At 39.2% G+C, this 21289-nt stretch overlaps 1 protein-coding gene across 21 annotated transcripts in view; it reads right to left on the bottom strand.

The window, feature by feature from the left end:
* The window catches only part of MLLT10 (MLLT10 histone lysine methyltransferase DOT1L cofactor), a 226161-nt gene that overhangs the window by 135019 nt on the left and 69853 nt on the right, over positions 1–21289 (bottom strand). For all 21 annotated transcript variants that reach the window (XM_054522034.2, XM_054522041.2, XM_054522035.2 and 18 more), the window contains one exon: positions 20486–20595. In XM_054522034.2, coding sequence (XP_054378009.1) covers positions 20486–20595 — 110 coding nt within the window. The remainder of the gene's footprint in view (positions 1–20485; positions 20596–21289) is intronic.

Genomic DNA, 21289 nt, shown 5'->3' with positions numbered 1-21289 from the left:
AACCAAATGGTTTCATTCACTCTGCACTGTGGTGCCAAATAACACCATGCAACAATATTTACAAGGACACAGAAAAAAAAAAACTAATTATCTAACTAGGTACATGATTTCAACTCCTCTATTGAAAACCTAGGATTCTCTGGGCGTGGTGGCTCACACCTGTAATCCCAGCCCTTTGGGAGGCCGAGGCGGGTGGATTACCTGAGGTCAGGAGTTCGAGACCAGCCTGGCCAACATGGTGAAACCCTGTCTCTACTAAAATTACAAAAAAAAAAAAAAACTAGCCGGGCATGGTGGCGGATGCCTATAATCCCAGCTACTCAGGAGGCTAAGGCAAGAGAGTCACTTGAACCAGGCAGGTGGAAGTTATAGTGAGCCGAGATCATGCCATTGCACTCCAGCCTGGGCAACAAGAGAGAAACTCCATCTCAAAAAAAGAAAAAAGAAAGAAAAACTAGGATTCAGACTCAACTGAATTACAAACATCATTTTATACCTCTAAAAAGTAAAATCCCAAATAACAACAAAACCTATCTAGACATACTGAATAAAAGTATTCCTAAGTACTAGTTACAACGGAAGAATTTAGCATGCATTTTTGCCTACAAATGATCAAAAAAATTTAAAAAGAATAGAGCACATTGAAACAATAACATTCTATATGGCAAAATTTGGGGAAAATATGCAAAAGAGGCCTCAAATACCTCAGTAACTTCCAAAGAGCTGACAGTGAATAGAAATCATTACTTAACCATCCCATAAAACTTAAAACTATGATAATTTTTATTTATAAAAAAAAAAAAAAAGAAGGCGGGTGAAACATCCAGAATGGGAGATCTTCTCCCTAGAGAAGTAATCATTTCACAGGTGAAAAAGTCAAGTAGTCTCTGGAATTGTCCTACTGACATACAGAAAAAAATTTACCCAAGTAAATCTACTAAATCTCAATAATGACACTAAGAGTCTATAGCATTTAAGTCACAACTTGCTCCCAGCATCCCCACCCCAACAGCTCCCTATGACTGTTGGGACTGATGGTCCACTCTAGATGGTGTGGCCAAGAAGATGAGGGCTCCCTCCAACTCAGCTTCTAGTCTAGGACTATACTTTTACCCTATGACGGCCAGGCTGCTAGTGTCTCTGATTCAACTCAGATCTGGTAGCTCCCATTCACAGATCCCCATTGTCACAAAAAGCCAAGCATGCTAGGGCCCTATCATCCCTGCCCCAGCTTTTAGTAGAGTGGAAAGTTCCATATTATGAGAAGCAAAATGGAAAAACAAGAAGCTATCATACCCTTCCCTTCTCTCAATACCCTGTTATAGACCAAGAGTGTCTCTTCAGAAGAAGGCTACTCGTCCCATCCCCAGTTCCAGAGCAGTAAGGCAGAGGGTGTACACTTAAGGGGACTGTAAGAACCAAAGAATTCAGCAGTTCTGCCTGAGGACAGACTTTGTTTTGTAACAGGCTTAGAGTTCATGCTTAAGGTTTTTGTCAAAAATAAGGGAGAATTCACAATCTCTGTGTGTGTGTGTGTGTGTGTGTGTGAGAGAGAGAAAACATCACACTGTACTCTGCAAACACATACAATTATGATTTGTCAAACAAAAACAAATGAGAAAAAAAAGAAAACTAATAAAGAGTACCTGAATTCTATTTTCCAGTGTACTCACTACAATTTAAGTAAAGTCAGAGGGAAAAAACACAACAATGGAGACTTGTTAGCAATTAGGACAAGAATGATAGTTACAAGGAGAAACAAGTACAACAACTGAACAGCCAGAAGATTAACAGAGTGAACTACAGAAAGACAGCAAGAAGGGCCCTCCTGGGATCACACTCATCCCTGGGGTTCTAGAATGTTGTGCACACGAACTAGGCTGCATCCAATGGGGAGAAATTGTATCAGGATTTGTGACAAACCTAAAAGCATTCCCTAAGCCAAATACAAACGCATCAATCAATAAAACTCAGGGGGCTACAGTACAACCTCTGATCAAAAACTGGCTGAAAAATAAGTTACTCTGGCCCGGGGCAATTCCTCAAAAGTCAAACTTCAAAGTAAAATCACATTCATACCTAATGGTCAAAAGACTGTGCATAAGCTCAATTGTACACCCTCTAAGAAATAACTGGAAAATAACCTCTGATATCCTTGGAAAATAGTCTCTAAACAACAAACACCTCCTACATTTGTTTCAGCAGGGCCATCTGAGGTTGTATACTATTGGAAAAACAGACTTCAGAAAATCAGTCTGGCGAAGTGATTAAACAAATAAATGACCAAACAAACAACAGTAAGACACACAGGGAGAAGAAAGAATCATTATCCAGAGGGGCTATATTACCTGAAATAGGTATTCAACAAAAAAAATTTAAAAATAAAGAACACACACAGGAAAAAGGAGCAGTAAGAAAAACTGCCTTTGAGAGTGCCCAGATGTTGGACTTAGGAGACAAAGACCTCAAACAAATGGAAAATCTGGAGTTTAAATTTTATTTAAAAGACTCAAAAGCTGATTTAATTGGGAGAAGAAAAAAATTAGCAAACTTAAGAAGAGATCAATAGAGATTATATAACCTAACAGACAGTTTTGTCCTTAGATTATAAAACCTAAAGAACAGCCTGAAAAAAATGTGAGACACCATTAAATGCACATATGTATCAATAACCAGAAGAAGAGAAAGAGAGACAGAAACTACATTTGAAAATCTAGTGCTGAAAACTTCCAAAATTTGATTTTAAAAAAATTATACATCCAAAAATCTCAACAAACTCAAAATAAGATGAAAACAAAGAGATTCACACTAAAAATGATGAAAGCGGCTAGGATTGGTAACTCACATCTGTAATCCCAACACTTTGAGAGGCTGAGGCAGGAGGATCGCTTGAGCCCAGGAGTTCAACACCAGCCTGGGCAACATAGCAAAGCCTCACCTCTACTTAAAAAAAAAAAAAAAAAAAAAAATTAGCCAGGCGTGATGGTGCAAGCCTGTACTCCCAGCTACTCAGGAAGCTGAGGTGAGAGGACGGCTTGAGTCCAGGAGATCAACAACTGAACTGAGCCTTTATAGTGCCACCGCACTCCAGCATAGGCAAATGAGCAAGAACCTGTCTCAAGAAAAAAAAAAAAAGAAGCCAGAAATAAAGAGAAAACTCTTAAAACAGAACGAGAAAAATGACCTGCCACATATAAGATAAATACAATAAAATTAACACCTGAGATCCAATCAGGAACTACGGAGGCCAGAAGGCAATGGAATAACATATTCAAAATACCAAAAAAAAAGAAGAAAAAAAACCCTGTAAATCAAGAATCCTATAACTAGCAAAACTGTCTTTCAAAAATAAAGGCAAAATATAAACATTTTAAAATAAAAATTTAGAGATTTTCTTGCTCCAGATGTGACAAAAAAGAAATACTAAAGGAAATTATTTTAGCTAAAATCAAGTGACACCAAACAGCAATTGCAATCTACATGAAAAACAAACAGCTCTGATAGAGACCATGTAGGAAGTAAGAGAGTGTGACTAGGCATTTCTTCTTCATTCTTCTCTTATCTATTTAATTTAAATAGCTGAATTAAACAATGTCTACAAATTATATTGCCAAGACTGTAACATATACAAATGTGACAATAATACAATTAAACAGGATTGGGACAAAGCTATAATAAAGAATTAACACCTGGCCAGGGGTGGTTCACGCCTGTAATCCCAGCACTTTGGGAGGACAAGGTGGGCGGATCACCTGGGGTCAGGAGTTCAAGACCAGCCTGACTAACATGGAGAAACCCTGTCTCTACTAAAAATACAAAATTACCTGGGCGTGGTGACGCATGCCTGTAATCCCAGCTACTCAGGAGGTTGAAGTGTGAGAATTGCTTGAACCCAGGAGGCGGAGGTTGTGGTGAGGCGAGATCGTGCCATTCCACTCCAGCCTGGGCAACAAGAGCAAAACTCCACCTCAAAAAAAATAAAAATAAAAAAAAAGCATAGATTACATAAAACAATAAGTTTAACAACATATTGTTGAGTTTTTAACATTTATAATGTTTATTATAATAATAGCAAAAGGGGGAAGAGGGCAATGGAGCTTTACAGGAGAAAACTGCTTTCTGCAAGTCTTTATCTTTTTGCTGGTAAAAAGTCCTGCCTCAGTGTTGATGGCTTCTGACTCACTGAGGTGGTGGTTGTGGCACTTTCACTATCTTTCAAGTAGAGACAAGGTCTTGCTATGTTGCCCTGGGTGGTCTCAAACTCCTGGCTTCAAGCAATCCTACTGTCTCCGAAAGGCCTGGGATTAAAAGGTGTGAACTACCACACCCAGCCATTTTTTAAAATAACAATAAAGTTGGCTATATCAGTTGACTCTTCCTTTCATAAAACATTGCTCTGTAGTATGCGCTGCTGTTTGACAGCATTTTACCTACAGTAAAACTTTCTTCAAAATTGGGGCCTAATCTCTCAAACCTTGCTGCCACTTTATCAACTAAGTATAGGGCATATTCTACATCCTTTGTTGTCATTTCAACAATGTTTACACCATCTTCACAGGAAATAGATTCTATCTCAAGGAAGTACTTTCTTTGTTCATCTATGAGAAGATATTCATTCAAGTTTGACCATGAGATTGCAGCAATTCAGTCACATCTTCAGGCTCCACTTCTAATTCTAGCTCTCTTGCTATTGGCCACCACATCTGCAGCCTCCATCAAAGTCTTGATGGAGGACAGAATCAACTTCTTTCAAACTCCGGTTCATGTTGATATTTTGACTTCCTCCCACAAAACACCAATGTTCTTAATGGTACCCAGAATGGTTAATTCTTTCCAGAAAGTTTTCAATGTACTTTGCCCAGATCCATCAGAGGAATCACCCTCTATATAACAGCCATAGCCTTTCGAAAGGTGTTTCTTAAAGCAGACTTCTACGTCAAATTGACTCCTGGATCCACAGACTGCAGGATGGATGTTGCTAGCAGGCACGAAAAGAACATTTTCTTGTACATCTTCATCAGAACTCTTAGGTGACTATGTACCTTGTCAAACGGTTACTAATTGGCCTACATTCAATATTGTTGTGTCTTAGGGAACAAGGAGGCCTGAGGAGAGTAGAGAGAGATGAGGGAACAGCCAGCTGGTACAGCAGTCAGAACACATACAACATTTATTAACTTCACCTCACAGTAACATCAAAGGTCATGGATCATACATAACCATAACAGATATAATAATGAAAATGTGTGTATTATGAGAATTAACAAAAAGGGACAAAGAGTCACTAAGTGAGCACATGCTGTTGGAAAAATGAAACCGATAGACTTGCTTGCTCAAGGGTTGCCACAAACCTTCAATTTGGTCAAAAAGAAAAAAACCATGCAATTCCTGTGAAGTACAATAAAAAGAAGCCCAATAAAATGAGATATGCTTAAGAAAAAAAAAGATATGCTTATACATCTTACTAAAATTAAATACAGTCTAGCAAGTTAAGATAAAGATAGTAAGCCCTACAACTACCACTAAGAAAATAACCCAAGAAAAATCGTTTTAAAAATCATAAAGGCCAGGCCAGTGAGCCAAACACCTGTAGTTCCCAGCACTTTGGGAGACTAAAGCAGGAGGATAGTTTGAGCCCAGGAGTTTGACACCAGCCGGGGCAACATACCCAGTCACTATAAACAATAAAAAACTTAGGCATGATGGCATATGGCTGTAGTCCCTGCTGCTTGCGAGGCTGAGAGGGGAGGATCACTTGAACCCGGGAGGTTGATGTTGCAGTGACCGTGACAGTGCCACTGCACTCCAAACAGGGTGACAGAGCAAGACCCTATCTCAAAAAATATATATAAAATAAAATAACAATGAAAAATAAAAGAAATGAAAATGGTATACTAGAAAGTATCTATAGATGGTATCCAACTTAAAATCATTCTACTTACAGTTTTTCAACTTTACCACCATGATGCAAACCCGATACACATTAGTACAATATTCTCTTGGGATGCTGGGCAGCGGCAGCAAGCCACAACTCCCAGTCAGCCACGCCATCATGAGACTAAACAACCAATGCTTGCTTGTCCAGTGAACCGTGTAGACAGATGATTTTTCCCAACTGTAGGCTATGTAAGTGTTCTAAGCATGTTTAAGGTAGACTAGGCTAAGCCAAGATGTTAAATAAATAAGGTATATTTCTTTTTTTTTTTTTAAAGAGATGGGGTCTCACTATGTTACCTAGGCTGCAGTGAAGTGGCTGTTCACAGGTGCAATAATCACACACTAACGCCTCAAACTCCTGGGCTCAAATAATACTCCTGCTTCATAAGAATGTAAGCTCATCATAACTCAAGAAGCATCTGTACTTAAGATTAAAAAGGTAGAAATAATAAAAAACAAAAAACAGGAACTAAGTAGTCATAACGGAAAAAAAAAAAAAAAGGGCAGGCTGCCAATCCAGGACCAAGGGGTAAGGCCATGTCAATGCGCCTAGAGAACAGAGTATCAAGCCACAGAGAACTATTTTCAAGTCTCAGAACTGAATGGAATTTGTCCTGCAGACTTACAAACCTGCTTTAAACCCCTTTTTTCCTTCCAATTTATCTCTTTTGGAATGGGAATGCTTCTCCACCTGTCCCACCATTGCATCTCAGAAACAGATAACTTGTTTTCTATGTATCACAGCTTTAGAAACAGAAGTTATTATTATTTTTTTTTTAGACAGAGTCTCACTCTTGCCACCCAGGCTAGAGTGCAATGGCACAGTCTCGGCTCACAGCAACCTCTGCCTCCCAGCTTCAAGCAACTCTCCTGCCTCAGCCACCCGAGTAGCCGGGACTACAGGTGTGTGCCACTACACCTGGCTAATTTTTGCATTTTTAGTAGAGACAGGGTTTCACTGTGTTAGCCAGGCTGGTCTTGAACTCCTGACCTCAGGTCATCTGCCCGCCCAAAGTGCTGAGATTACAGGCATGAGCCACCAGAGATGCCCAGCAGAGATAGAAATTTTGCTTCAGGATTAACCAAAGTCTTAATCCATCGCCAATTCCAATGATTCAGAAGATGAGATTTGGGACTTTCTGAGTTTATTATATTCAGGTAAGATGTGAGACTTACTTACAGAGTTTACGTAAAAATGGATTAACACTTTTGGGGGCTACTGGGATACAGCACATCTATTTTGTATGTGGAAAGAACATAAATTTTGGGGGGTCCAGAAGGCAGACTGCTATGGGTTGAACTGTGGTCCCCAAGAAATGTATGTGAAGTCCTTTACCCCCAGTGCCTTAGAGAGTAACCTTATTTGGAAAAAGGATCATTGCAAATGTAATTAGGATGAGGTCACATGATGGAGTCGGGCATGCCCCTAATCCAATATGACTGATCTCCTAATAAGAAGATAGCCATATGGAGACACAGACAAAGGAAGAATGGAATGTGAAGATAGAAGCAGAGATTGGGGTGATTAAAAAAAACAACAACAACAAAAACTGTCAACCATTGACACCCATCACTAGAAGCTAGAAGCAAGGAACAGATTTCCCTTAAGAGTTCTCAAAAGGATCCATCCAGCTGATATCTTGATTTCAGACCTGTAGCCTCTTTAATTGTAAGAAGAAATTTCTGCTGCTTCAAGTCACCCAGTTTGTGATATTTTGTTACAGCAGCCCTACTACAGGGGATGTATGAAAAATTGGCTATGAGCTGGTCATGTGTTAGAATTGGGTGATGAATATACGCAGGGTGTTTGTTATATTATTGCTAACTGTTTTATATATTTGACAATTTCAGAAATAAATTCTTAATAAAAGAATGTTATAATAAGTAGATTAAGTATTAAAGCTTTAAAAGCAGAAGCAAACAAATTAGAAAACATTTGAATAAAATTGGAAATAAGCCCCAAAGCTGTTCTTTATATCAGGCATAAAAGAAATTGCTCAAGGCCAGCACAGTGGCTCACATCTGTAATTCCAGCACTTTCAGAGGCCAAGGTGGGCAAATCACCTGATATCAGGAATTTGAGACCAGCCTGGCCAACACGGTGAAACCCTGCCTCTACTAAAAATTTGGGAAAAAAAATTAGCTGAGCGCGATGGTGGACACCTATAATCCCAGCTACTCGGGAGGCTGAGACAGGAGAATGGTTTGAACTTGGGAGGAGGAGGTTGCAGTGAGCCAAGATCGCACCACTGCACTCCAGCCTGGGAAACAGAGTGAGATTCCATCTCAAAAAAAAGAAAAATAAATTTTTGGTTAAGAGTTTAGACAGGCTGGGCGCGGTGGCACACGCCTGTAATCCCAGCACTTTGGGAGGCCGAGGCGGGTGGATCACCAGGTCAGGAGATCGAGACCATCCTGGCTAACAAGGTGAAACCCTGTCTCTACTAAAAATACAAAAAAAATTAGCTGGGCGTGGTGGAGGGCACCTGAAGTCCCAGTTACTCGGGAGGCTGAGGCAGAATGGTGTGAACCCTGGGAGGTGGCGCTTGCAGTGAGCCGAGATTGCGCCACTGCACTCCAGCCTGGGCGACAAAGCAAGACACCGTCTCAAAAAAAAAAAAAAAAAAAGAGAGTTTAGATAAAGGAAAAAACTCCATTTAAATGTTTATGTGAAGAAAACCATAATGGATTACATGGCACAACAACAGTTTCAAAAAATTAAAACCAATTTGAAAACATTAATTATCACAGTTATTTATATTCCCTTAAAAATGATCTATATGCCCCTAGTGTCACATAAGATAAGTTAATCTAGGAGTCTACTTCACTCAGACTTTTTGCAACTAACATGCATTCCTCTGTTTCTTCATCAATGTGGGGAAGAGATGGTACATACAAAAGATTCTTGACATAACCCTATAAGAAGATTATCACATGGTGTGTTATCTGGGAATTTAAATAGTCACAATTCCAGGATATGTCAATGCTATCAACTTTCAAAAAAAAAATAAATTTGACCTATAATGGGGGGGCCAGTTGGGGGTAGGGGAGAAAGAAGCAAACTGTGTATCCTGGAACTCTGTAGCTGGAAAAATTACCAGCAGCAGCAGCCTGATCAAAACTGCAACTTGTTGCCCACCTGAACAACCCATCTCTCTTTTCTAGAAATTAGCATCTATGCTCAATTTCTAATAATGGAATGGTGCCTAGGTACTCATGTTTGTCTAGGTGAAAATAGCTTCTAAATCCAGGTGCTTATACCAGAATTGCTCTCCTGGAAATTTAGGACTGACACATTGAGTCAGTTACCTGTAGGGTACCTGTAGAATCACAGATTTCTCAAATTTGACCTGTCTTATTTTGATACCATGTTGCCCAGCAATGTAACCTTCCCTGAAGTATCAGTTTTTGTAAAATCTCCCAATCAATTTCTTATCAGATACTAAATACCTATCATCCAGAGTACTCCAGAAGCCAAATAAATATTAAAAACAAAAACAAAAACAAAAAACAGAGATGGGGCCAGGCATAGTGGCTGACTGTAATCCCAGCATTTTGGGAGGCTGAGGTGGAAGAATAACTTGAGGCCAGGAGTTCACGACCAGCCTGGGCTATATATAGCAAGACGCTGTCCCTCTACCAATTCTACCAATATTTTTTTTAAAAACTAGGTGTGGTGGTGGCACCTGTACTCCTAGTTACTCAGGAGACTGAGGTGGGAGGACTGATTGCTTGAGGCCAGCAGTTTGAGGCTATCGTGAGACATAACTGTCCACTGCACTCCACCCTGGGGTGACGGAGTAAGACTCTGTCTCTAAATAAATAAATATTACAGAAAGAAAAGCACTGAGATAGGCAATGTTTGTGAGTGAGATTATAGATTTTAATCTCATGAACAATTTTAAGCTAGCTACTACACACTGCCATTTCCAAAAGTTTAGATTGGAATGCTTGCTGCCTTTGGTAGCTAAGAGAAAAGAAACAACAATGAGGGATATTATAGTGCCATTCTTCCACAGTCCTTATCAAATAAATAGGCCTTTGAGTCTTGGAACTGTTGCGAGTAAGAAAGCAAATAATATATCAAGTTGACAAGCACAAAAGACACAAAGAGGCCAGGCATGGTGGCTCACGCTTGTAATTCCAACACTTTGGGAGGCCAAGGCAGGGAGGTTGTTTGAATCCAAGAGTTCAAGACCAGCCTAGGCAACACAGTGAGATCCCATCTCTAAAAAAAAAAAAAAAAGTAGCCAGACATGATGGTGCATGCCTGTAGTCCCAGCTACTCAGGAGGCTGAGGTGGGAGGATTGCTTGAGGCTGGGAAGTAGAAGCTACAGTGAGCTGTAATTGCACCACTGCACTCCAGGCTGGGCAACAGTGAGATCATGTTGGAAAAAAAAGAAGAGGGGATGTGGAGGGGAGGAGAGACCACAAGAAACAGATGTAATGAATAATAGTTTACTATTCCTGAGAAAAAGAGAATACCAAGTATAAGAGAATGTGTAACTAGGGTTGGGGAGAGAGGGCTAGAGAGAGAGAAGATACAAAGACAACAGAGAGAAGTCAAATAGAAAATTTCAAAATGAGAATCAGCTGATATATCAAAAAGAGCAAAAGAATTTTTTTACAGACAGAACTGCAAGATTTTGCTTTTCAAAATGATTCAATTCTCCAAAAAAGAAAAATTAATTTAAGCACTCATCTAAGTAACTAGTATAAAGTGCCAAGCAAAAATAAACATTTATTAGATATAGACAAATGCAAATATATTCAATGCTTTCATACAAATATGAATATCAGGGGCCTTATTATCATCTCGTTAATACATGCCAGTGAACAATTTGTAGACACAAGACTTGTTTTACAGACAGGGTAATATGTTCCATGAACACAAGCCAGGAATTTAAAACTTAGTGTCTATCTCTTCATTCCAAGAAATGTTTCAATTAACTCACTGTGTGTGTGTGTGTGTGTGTGTGTTTGTGTGTGTGTGTGTGTGTTCTCTCAGGTGATGGTGATGTGCCTAGCACTTATATTCTTGAAATGGAAAACCCATTCTGATATTTCTTCCTCCCTCTTCTCCGTCACATTAAACTGATCACCAGGCTGGTCAGCTGAAGCTCTTACATATTACTGAATGTCTCTGTCCCATTGTTCCTACTATTCAGATCCTCATTAGTACCTCTGGGACACTGTCAGAGTCTAAATAGATTCTAGGTCTCTTGTCTCTTCTATCTTCCATCTCCCAATCCTCCTTCCCCCGATCCCTTAGAATGACAGACCTAAGCAAATCCTTTCTGAACATAAAAACCCTTCAACAGGGATAAACTTTAGGCTCCTTAACATGATGCATGAGGTGCTTTAACATCTGACCCTTGACAGTCTCTCTCAGCATTCTGCCTAGCGCATTCAGGGTCTTCATAATACCACCCTTTCTCCCTGCCACCATCCCAAATCCCTCCCCCTGCTCACCGCTGTCCTTCTTATTTCCCACGTCAAAGCTTCTGCTCCTTCAATCTGTAAAATTAACAGCCACTCATGTGCTCCTTCCTTTCTCCTCTCTTCACAGCCAGCACCTGGAGGTTTCTTACTCTTAGGAAAAACTGCGACCTTTTCTAAGATACCTCCTCCCTCTTTCCTCAGTCCTGTTAAAGGTTAGGTGGACATTCGCTGTTCCTCGAAAATCCTTGCACATATTACTGTTTAGCAATCACTGATTTATGTACATCTATCCACCATACAGACCCGGTACATACAAGAGGACATTCCATAAATGAGGACAAGATGAATGGGCAGATAGATGAAATGTTCAGCTTCCCTATTTCCCTGAAACCTCATTTTTGGGAGTCCTAAAACCCACAAAGAATATTAAGTGCTTTCAAAAATATCTTTTACTTGGCCAGGTGCAGTGGTTTACACCTGTAATCCCAGCACTTTCGGAGGCTAAGGCCACTGGATCACTTGAGGTCAGGAGCTCGAGCCCAGCCTGGCCAACATGGCAAAACCCCGTCTCTACTAAAAACACTAAAATTAGCCGGGCATGGTGGTCCACGCCTATAATCCCAGCTACTCAGGAGGCTGAGGCATGACGAGAATCACTTAAACCTGGGAGGCAGAGAGGGTGCACTGGGCCAAGATCACACCACTGCACTCCAACCTGAGTGATGGAGTGAGAATCTGCCTCAAAAAAAAAAAAAAAAAAAATTAGCTGGGTGTGGTAGTGTATGCCAGTAATCCCAGCTACTCGAGGGGCTGCGGGAGGAGAATCGCTTGAACCTGGGAGGCGGAGGTTGCAGTAAGCCGAGATCTCAGCACTGCACTCCAGCCTGGGCGACAGAACAAGACTCCATCTCAAAAAAAAAAAAAAAAAAAAAAAAAAGTCCTGGCCAGTGCGGTGGCTTACACCTGCAATCCCAGCACTTTGGGAGGCCAAGGTGGGCGTATCACGAGGTCAGGAGATCGACACCATCCTGGCCTGCAGTCCCAGCTACTTGGGAGGTTGAGGCAGGAGAATGGCTTGAACTCGGGAGGTGGAAGTTGCAGTGAGCCAAGATCGTGCCACTTCCACTCCAGCCTGGGCCACAGAGCGAGACTCTGTCTCAAAAAAAAAAAAAAAAAAAAAAAAAAAATCTTTTACACAGACACTAAATATACTGATAAAAACTTAACTGCTATCCACTACTATTACTTTTGGAAAAAAATAAGGGGGAGACAGGTTAGCAATTTCTAAGACTTCCATTAGGTTTACTCTTACAATTAGATGACATCATGTTTTTTGATGTTTTTGTTTGTTTCTTTGGCCTATGATCATCCTTCCTATACTTATAAACACTCTTTACTTCAGGGCCATCCAATAAAGAAGGACAATTAAAAATATATATATACACATATAATATACTCATCATCTGCTAACTACTCTCTATGGAAACTGTAGCTTTCTAAAATGAATGCTTCCTTGACTCTGAATACAAACTTCTACCCCAAAAAAGTTCACACATCTCTTTGTTGCCACAATCTTCACATTTCTGAACTTATTAAAAGGTAATTTTAACAAAATATGTCAGTGAAATCATGAGTTAATGCATGTAACAGAAGAAAATATTAGCAGTCGAAATATAAAAATAGGATCCAATGATTTAAATTTTACAAAAACTGGCCACTGGCCAGGCGTGCTGGCTCATGACTGTAATCCCAGCACTTTGAGAGGCTGAGGTAGGAGGATTCCTTGAGACCAAGAGTTAGAGACCACCCTGGGCAACATAGGGAGATCCTGTCTCTATAAAAAATAAATAGACCAGGCACACTGGCTCACACCTGTAATCTCAGAACTTTGGGAGGCAGCCAAGATGGGCAGATCACTTGAGGCCAGGAGTTCAAGCCCAGCCTGACCAATGTGGCAAAAACCTGCCTCTACTAAAAATACAAAAAAACTAGCTGGGAGTGGTGATGCATGCCTGTAATCCCAGCTACTTGGGAGGCTGAGGCACGAGAATTGCTTAAACCCAGGAGGTAGAGGTTGCAGTGAGCCAAGAGTGAACCACTGCACTCCAGCCTGGGTGACAGAGCAAGACTCTGTCTCAAAAAAAACAACAAAACAAACAGACAAATAAATAAAAGGAAGTTAAGCTATGAGGACACAAAGGGATCAGAATGATACACAATGAACTTTGGGGACTTGGGGGAATGGATGGGAATGGGGTGAGAGATAGAAGACTACACATTGGGCACAGTGTAAACTGCTTGGGTGATGGGTACACCAAAATCTCAGAAATCACCACTAAAAAACTTAGTCATGTAACCAAATACCATGTGTTCCCCAAAAACCTATTAAAATAAATAAATAAATATTTTTAAACCTGGCCATTATATATTTAACGACATGTAAAAAACTTAGCAGGTCAATACAGTGAATTCTCTGCTATTTAGATATACAATAAAGATATTCTAGCGAATTTTTTTCCTAGTACTCACAAAATTTCATCTTTTTCTAAATTCCACAATGTTCTAGCCACATAGGATTATTTTTTATTCTCTGAACATGCCTACCACTTCTTCCCTTTGCACCTGCTACCCTAAGGTTACGTCGCTTTCTCTGTCTGGAATTTTTATTTGATCCTTTTCTGCACAGGTCAAATGCCTAATTATTCTGCAAAGCCCTAGAAATTCTTTGTACGCCTTACTCAATTCCTGAGACAAGAATAATCCCTCCTTTCGTTATTTACCCATAATACTCCATTCAGCCTTATTAGTATGTAATATATATTTTAATTTTCATACACGTATTTACTTGTCTTCCTACTTGAGGAGGGGAAACCCCCTATTTTATTTAACCTTGAATTCGTGGTGTCTAACACAATGCTTGATACAAAGTAGGTCCATAGTAAATGCCCAGTAAATAAATGTTCCCAAACTTATCCTTTATGACCTACCATCCAGTAAGGACTGATGTCTCCAAACCATTTTCCAATCATTCCTGTCATTTCAGAATTGCATGCCCCATTATTAGGCATAAACAATACATATGAACAAAATCTTTTCATTAACTTTTTTTATTTTTTTGAGACAGGGTCTCACTTTGTTACCTAGGCTGGAGTACAGTCACACAATCATAGCTCACTAAAGCCTTGACCTCTCAGGCTCAAGTGATCCTCCCACTTCAGCCTCTCGAGTAGTTGGGAGGGACGACAGGCGAGCACCACCACGTCCGGCTAATTGTTTTTCTTTTTTGCAGAGGTGGGGTCTCAGAATGTTATCCAGGCTGGTCTGGTACTCCCGGGCTCAAGCAATCCTCCTACTTCAACCTCCCAAAGTACTGAAATTATAGGTGTGATCCACCATACCCAGTCCATTAACTTTTTTTCTTTTTTGTTTTTTGTTTCTTTGCTTACTGTTCTTTCTTGAGACAGGGTCTTGCTCTGTTGCCCAGGCAGGGTTACAGGGGCACAATCACGGTTCACTGCAGCCTCGACCTCCTGGGCTCAAGGGATCCTCCCACAGCAACCTCTTGAGTAGATGGGACTACAGACGCGTGTGCCTCCCCACACCTGGCTAAATTTTTTCTTTTTTGTAGAGACGGGGTCTCACTTGTTGTCCAGGCTGGTCTCAAACTTCTGGGCTCAGGCGATACTCCTGCCTGGGCATCCCAAAGTGCTAGGACTAAAGGCATGACTGAGCCTATTCTAACACTAAGTAGAACAAAACAAATCATCAACAACAAAAATCCGACAAACATAAAGCGATCGCATATAAGAAAAGCAATAAAAAGGAAAGAAATAGAAGAAAAAAAGTAAACTTGATAAACAGATACACCATGTTTCTGGAAGGAAAGATTCAATATTGTAAAAATATATTCATCCCTAAAACAGTATTTCACGGTAACTCTAATATAGTCTAAATTGTGCTTTTATTAGTCCTAATGTTCATCTAGAAAAATAAATACATGACAGTATTTGTCTTACCATGTATATAAAGCCACAATAATTTAAAATAGCGTGTGTGGTGCCAGGATAAAAATAGACACACCAGTGGAACACATAAAAAGTCCAGAAACATACTGAAGTATTCAATAATTTAGTAATGATTCAAATAATATTTCAAATCACAATGGAAAACATAGATTATTCAGCAATAGTGTCGAAAAAGCTGACTAACCAGGTGGGAAGGGAAAGTTGGGCACGTATCTTACCATATTCTAAAACTAATTCTAGGCTAATAAAATGTTTATATCTAAATAATTCCTTCTTTGGTCTACCTTCACTCCTTTTCTACTTGAACATTTTAGTCTTAAAGCCATGAGATGGGGCTGGGCCCATATAGTGGCTCATGCCTGTAATCCTAGCACCTTGGGAAGCCAGAGCAGACAGATCACTTGAGCTCAGGAGTTCAAGATCAGCCTGGGCAACATGATGAAACCTCAACTCTGCAAAAAAATACAAAAAACTTAGCCAGGTGTGATGGGTGCGCCTGTAGTCCCACATACTTAGAGGGCTAAAGTGGAAGGACTGCTTGAGCCCAAGAGGTCAAGGCTGCAGTGAGCCAAAACTGCACCACTGCACTCCAGCCTGGGTGACAAAGTGAGACCCTGTCTCAAAAAAAAAAAAAAAAAAAAAAAGCCATGAGGTGGGTTCAAGCATAGTAATTATCCCTGCTGGGGAAGAGGGGGCAGTCCAATACAAGTATAAGAGCATGAGTAAAGTTGGCTCCCCTAAGGGGTTGCGGATAGGGGTGGGGACAATCTCAGAGCAAGGTGAAAAGATCAACCAAAGTGGAAGTAGTGAACTGAAGCTGAATATCAAATCCCAAGAGGGGTGAAAAGGACTGGCATGCAGGAAAGCAGCAGCAACCCTGAACTGGGTTAGAATAGCATCTGCGTTAGGTGGAGCAGCAACAGAAGGTATGTCAAAGCAGCAGAGATGATCAAATAAGTAAACTATTAAACATATTAAGAGTCAGGTTTCTGTCTGAGAATCATAAATATGGGGGAAAAAATTAAAATGAACCCTGTTTTGCTGGGCTAGATTTGGAGAAGTTACCATGAGCATATGGAGTTCAATATATAGAGATGGATACAGTAATAGAGATTTGTGTGTGTATGTATATTCACATAATGAATCAAAAGTATTGTGACCTCACAGCTTGTTCTTTTTGTTTTTTGAGATTGGAGTCTCATTCTGTCGCCCAGGCTGGAGTGCAGTGGCACAATCTTGGCTTACTGCAACCTCCGCTTCCCAGGTTCAAGCAATTCTCCTGTCTCAGCCTCCTGAGTAGCTGGGATTACAGGCATCCACTACCATGCCCAGCTAATTTTTTTTTTCTTTTTTTTGAGACGGAGTCTCACTCTGTCGCCCAGGCTGAGGTGCAGTGGTGTGATCTCAGCTCACTGCAACCTCCACTTCCCAGGTTCAAGCAATTCTCCTGCCTCAGCCTCCTGAGTAGTGGGATTACAGGCGCCCGCTACTACACCCGGCTAATTTTTGTATTTTTTAGTAGAGACGGGGTTTCGCCATCTTGGTCAGGCTGGTCTTGAACTCCTGACCTCGTGATCCACCCGCCTGGGTCTCCCAAAGTGCTGGGATTAGAGGCGTGAGCCAGCAGGCCCAGCCATTTTTTTTTTTTTTTTTTTTTTTTTTTTGAGACAGACTCTCACTCCGTTATTCAGGCTGGAGTGAAGTGGTGTGATCTTAGCTCACTGTACCCTCTCTGTCTCCAGGACTCAAGTGCTTCTTGTCATGCCTCAGCCTCCCAAGCAGCTGGGATTACAGGCGTGCACCACCATGCCCAGCTAATCTTTGTATTTTTAGTAGAGACGGGGTTTCATTGGCTAGGCTGGTTTCAAACTCTGGACCTCAAGTCATCCCGCTGGCTTCGGCCTCCCAAAGTGCTAGGATTACAGGCATGAGCCATCACACCTGGCCCACAGTTTTCTACATAGATATGGAAACAATAGATGTGAATTTATAGAAATATGTATCTCCGTAGGAACACACACACACGCAAACACACATTTCCTAGCCACGCTGACTGAGAGTAGCAATAACCCACACCTAGCACCCACTTTGGCTTCTAAATATTATTCTCACATAAAAGAAATCAAGGTTACTCAGAGAAATGGTGATTTCAGAACTACAGCAGGAATAATACAAGATGAGCCTAGATTATACTGTTGTGTCAGAAGTAGAGAAATGCTTCTCTGAAATGATAGGTCAAAAGACACAGAAGCCAGCTTAAAGAGGTCCCACCAGGCAAACCTGAGACAGTATGAACATCAAAATAAATGACATTAGTGGAATATGACCCATTAAAATAAAATAGCATAAGTCCATACTAATACAAATAATCAGGAAGTAAAGAAAGCTTCACCTTACAGTGGAATGTCAACTGATGAATGTAAAAGAAAGGGTGAAATTAGAAAACCACTGCTTGCCATCAATCCTAGTCATAAATTAGGTCAAGAAACATCAATGAATGCTAAAATTAGTGAGGAAAAGGCACAAGGAACAAGATGTTTATATATGAAGTACTTCCCCCACAAAATCCATACTGACTATAAAGAGAAAAAAGATTAATCTCACTGTGGAGAAAACTGACAGACACACCTTAACCAAGTGATCAAGGAAAAACTGAAATTATGTACCACCTGATAGGATGCAAAGAAAAGAACCCAGAATCACATATGTGATACTCCTGCTAAAAACATAACTATTTAATCATGATGAAATATCAGGCAAATCCAAATAGGGGGTCATTCTACAAAATAACTGGCCTGTAATATTCAGAAGTATCAAAGTTATGAAACTCAGGGAAAGACTGAGTTACTATTTGAGATTTAAAAAGACCAAAGAGGCCCGGGCGGGGTGGCTCACGCCTGTAATCCCAACACTTTCGGAAGCTGAGGCAGGCAGATCACTTGAGGCCAGGAGTTCAAGAGCAGACTGGCCAACATGGCAAGAGCCTGTCTTTACTAAAAGCACAAAAAAATTAGCTGGATGTGGTGGTGTACACCTGTAATCCCAGCTACTCAGGAGGCTGAGGCACAAGAATCACTTGAACCCAGGAGAGACTGTGCTACTGCACTCCAGCCTGGGTGACAGAGCGCGACTCTGCACAAAAATAAAAATAAAAATAAATAAAATGACCAAAGAGTCAAAATGCAGTTTGTGATTCTTTTGATATAAAGAATATGCCTACAAAAATATGAATGGGCTCCAAAGATCAGAGAGTAAAAATGTATCGCTGTTAATTTCCTTATTTTGATGGCATATTGTATATTCCCAAGAGAGTATCCTTCTTTATGGGAAACTCTGAAGTATTCAGGGGTGACAGCATATTATATTGGTAAGTTACTCTCAAATGGTTTAGGGAAGGAAGAGTTCTTTTGTCCTATTCCTGCAACCTGTTTGTAAGTTTTAATGCTTTTAAAATTAAAAAGAAAAACAAGGTTTTTAAAAATGAACTTCCAAAGCACTAAAAAAAAAAAAAGTGCATTAATATAAAGATTTTCTTTGCACAGCATCAAAGGCAGAAACAATAAAGAGCATTTGCGTAAATTACCTCAAAAATGTAAACTTCTGCATTAGAAAAAATTAACCTGCTAGAATCCCAACAACAAAAGCTATGAAGACATAATAAAATTAAAAACCAAATGTTAAATTATGGGAAAAAACACACACAGCAAATATATAAGACAAAATAATATGATCTCTAACATAAAACACTTTGTAAAAAAAATTATAATATTAAAATAAACAGATATGGGAGGTCAATTAACATACATGAATAATCTTCAAAAAAAAAAAAAACTTTAAAATAATTAACCTTACCAGTACTCAAACTCTTTCAAACATTTTAATATTTTTTTTTACTAGAAAGAAGAGCAAAGTTTTTTAAGGGTAACACAGTGTACCTAACATAATATAGGGTTATGAGCAATCTCACATATAGCTAATACAGTGTAACTTCCAGAGGACAATTTCACACAATGTATTTATTGAAGCTTCCAAAATGTTCACACACTTTTACACAGATGCTAGCAGTGTATACTAAATGCCAGACACCAAACTAGGCCCTTCAACTACAAAGGGTTGCTTAATTAAATTTACAGTTTGTTGAATCTCATGATATTTTGTATTACAGACTAAGTATCTATTAAAAATACAGCAGAAACACAATTTATTGACTCACAAAAGATGCTGTGTAAGTTTCAAAAGCAAACAAAAAATATAAGCAAAAACGATTCAACTTTTTTGTAAGCATATACTATATGCAAAAATACACAGAAAAAAACCTGGATGAGCCTGAATAAGATTATGAATGATTTTTGTCTTGTATTTATTTACTTGCCTGTATTTTCAAGTTTTTAAAATAAATATTAATTACAAAATAAAAAGTTTTTTTACACAAAAACATTTAAAATCTTAAAGCTGGCTGCAATTTCTTCCACGGATGGAATGTGTACCTTCAATTAAATAGTAAAACTATATTTAAAGGCACATTGGGTAATGGTAAAACCTAAAATGCACAGGAGAATAAAACAATAATATATATGTACTAAATGAAGAAAAATATACAGGAAAAAAGCAAACTTTTTTTTAAGGCCAACAATAAAAACCATATCTTGGGGTACCAATAACTTTGGGAGGAGGAGACAAGTAACATTCTAATATAGGACTGTTCTTCAAAAAAGAATGTATGATACATTGTAATGAATATTACACAAAATAATAATTCAAATTTAACAGACTCTTGATACTTGAAAGCGCAAAAGAGGTAATTCATAAAGCACCAATCTGTAAGGATTAAAATATCCTGTAAATCGTAGAATACTAAATACCTAGGTTACTATAAAAGGTAACACAGTTTTGCTTGCTTTGTACTCCTGTGACCTTAGTAACATATTAATAACATTTTAATGACTATAGTTTGGCATAGTAATTTTTTTACCAAATCTCCCTGAATTTGATGGAGACCTGTGATTTTAAAAATACAAAAACTTCCTTTCTACTTCCCAGTAGTGATATTCAAACAGTAATAAAATAACATCCACTGTACCTTATTATAACGATCATGCGGAACAGACTGTAAAACAATTGGTTCCATTGTGGAAACATTGGCAAATTGTACCTCTGGAATATACAGGGCACAAACCACATGGGCCCAACCTAAAAGTAAATGAATAAATGTCATCTTTTCAGTTTTATCAAAAGCAAATTAACATCATTAACTTCTTTAACAGATCCCTTAAATGTCTATTGAAACAAATGCACGACAAGGACATTAACAAATTCTCATTGCTGTCTTACTTCCATTGCTTGAGAATACTCAAACCACTACCAAAAAAAAGCATTCTTAATCATTTCCCCAGTTATGATGTACAGTTACATAAATAAAGGGAAACATTTATAAATTCAGATGTTGGCACTAACACTTTATACAGGTAGACTAAATATTCAGATCAACACTACTTCTGAGAACCACTATAAAAGGAGTTTTTAAAAGTTTAATACTTATGATAAAATTTAATTATCTTAATCATTTTAAATGTCAACATGAAATTATCTTAGTGTCAATATTTTTAATATTAGTAATAACAATCATTTCACTATTTTAATTTGAAATGTGTTAAATTTCATATTAAATTTTTTTTTTTTTGAGATGGAGTTTCGCTCTTGTTGCCCAGGCTGGAGTGCAATGGCGCGATCTCGGCTCACCGCAACCTCCGCCTCCCAGGTTCAAGCAATTCTCCTGCCTCAGCCTCCCAACTGAAGGTATTAAAGAGCTGATATGATAGTGAGGAGTTTCTGAGCTAAAACCGGAAAAGAATGAAAGTCCTAGGTAGTTTTTGGCCACTTTTGC

Source organism: Pongo abelii, chromosome 8 (genome assembly GCF_028885655.2).
Source record: "Pongo abelii isolate AG06213 chromosome 8, NHGRI_mPonAbe1-v2.0_pri, whole genome shotgun sequence".
Lineage (NCBI taxonomy): Eukaryota > Metazoa > Chordata > Mammalia > Primates > Hominidae > Pongo > Pongo abelii.
The sequence above is the reverse complement of the archived record's forward strand: the minus strand, read 5'-3'. Positions and strand labels throughout refer to the sequence as shown.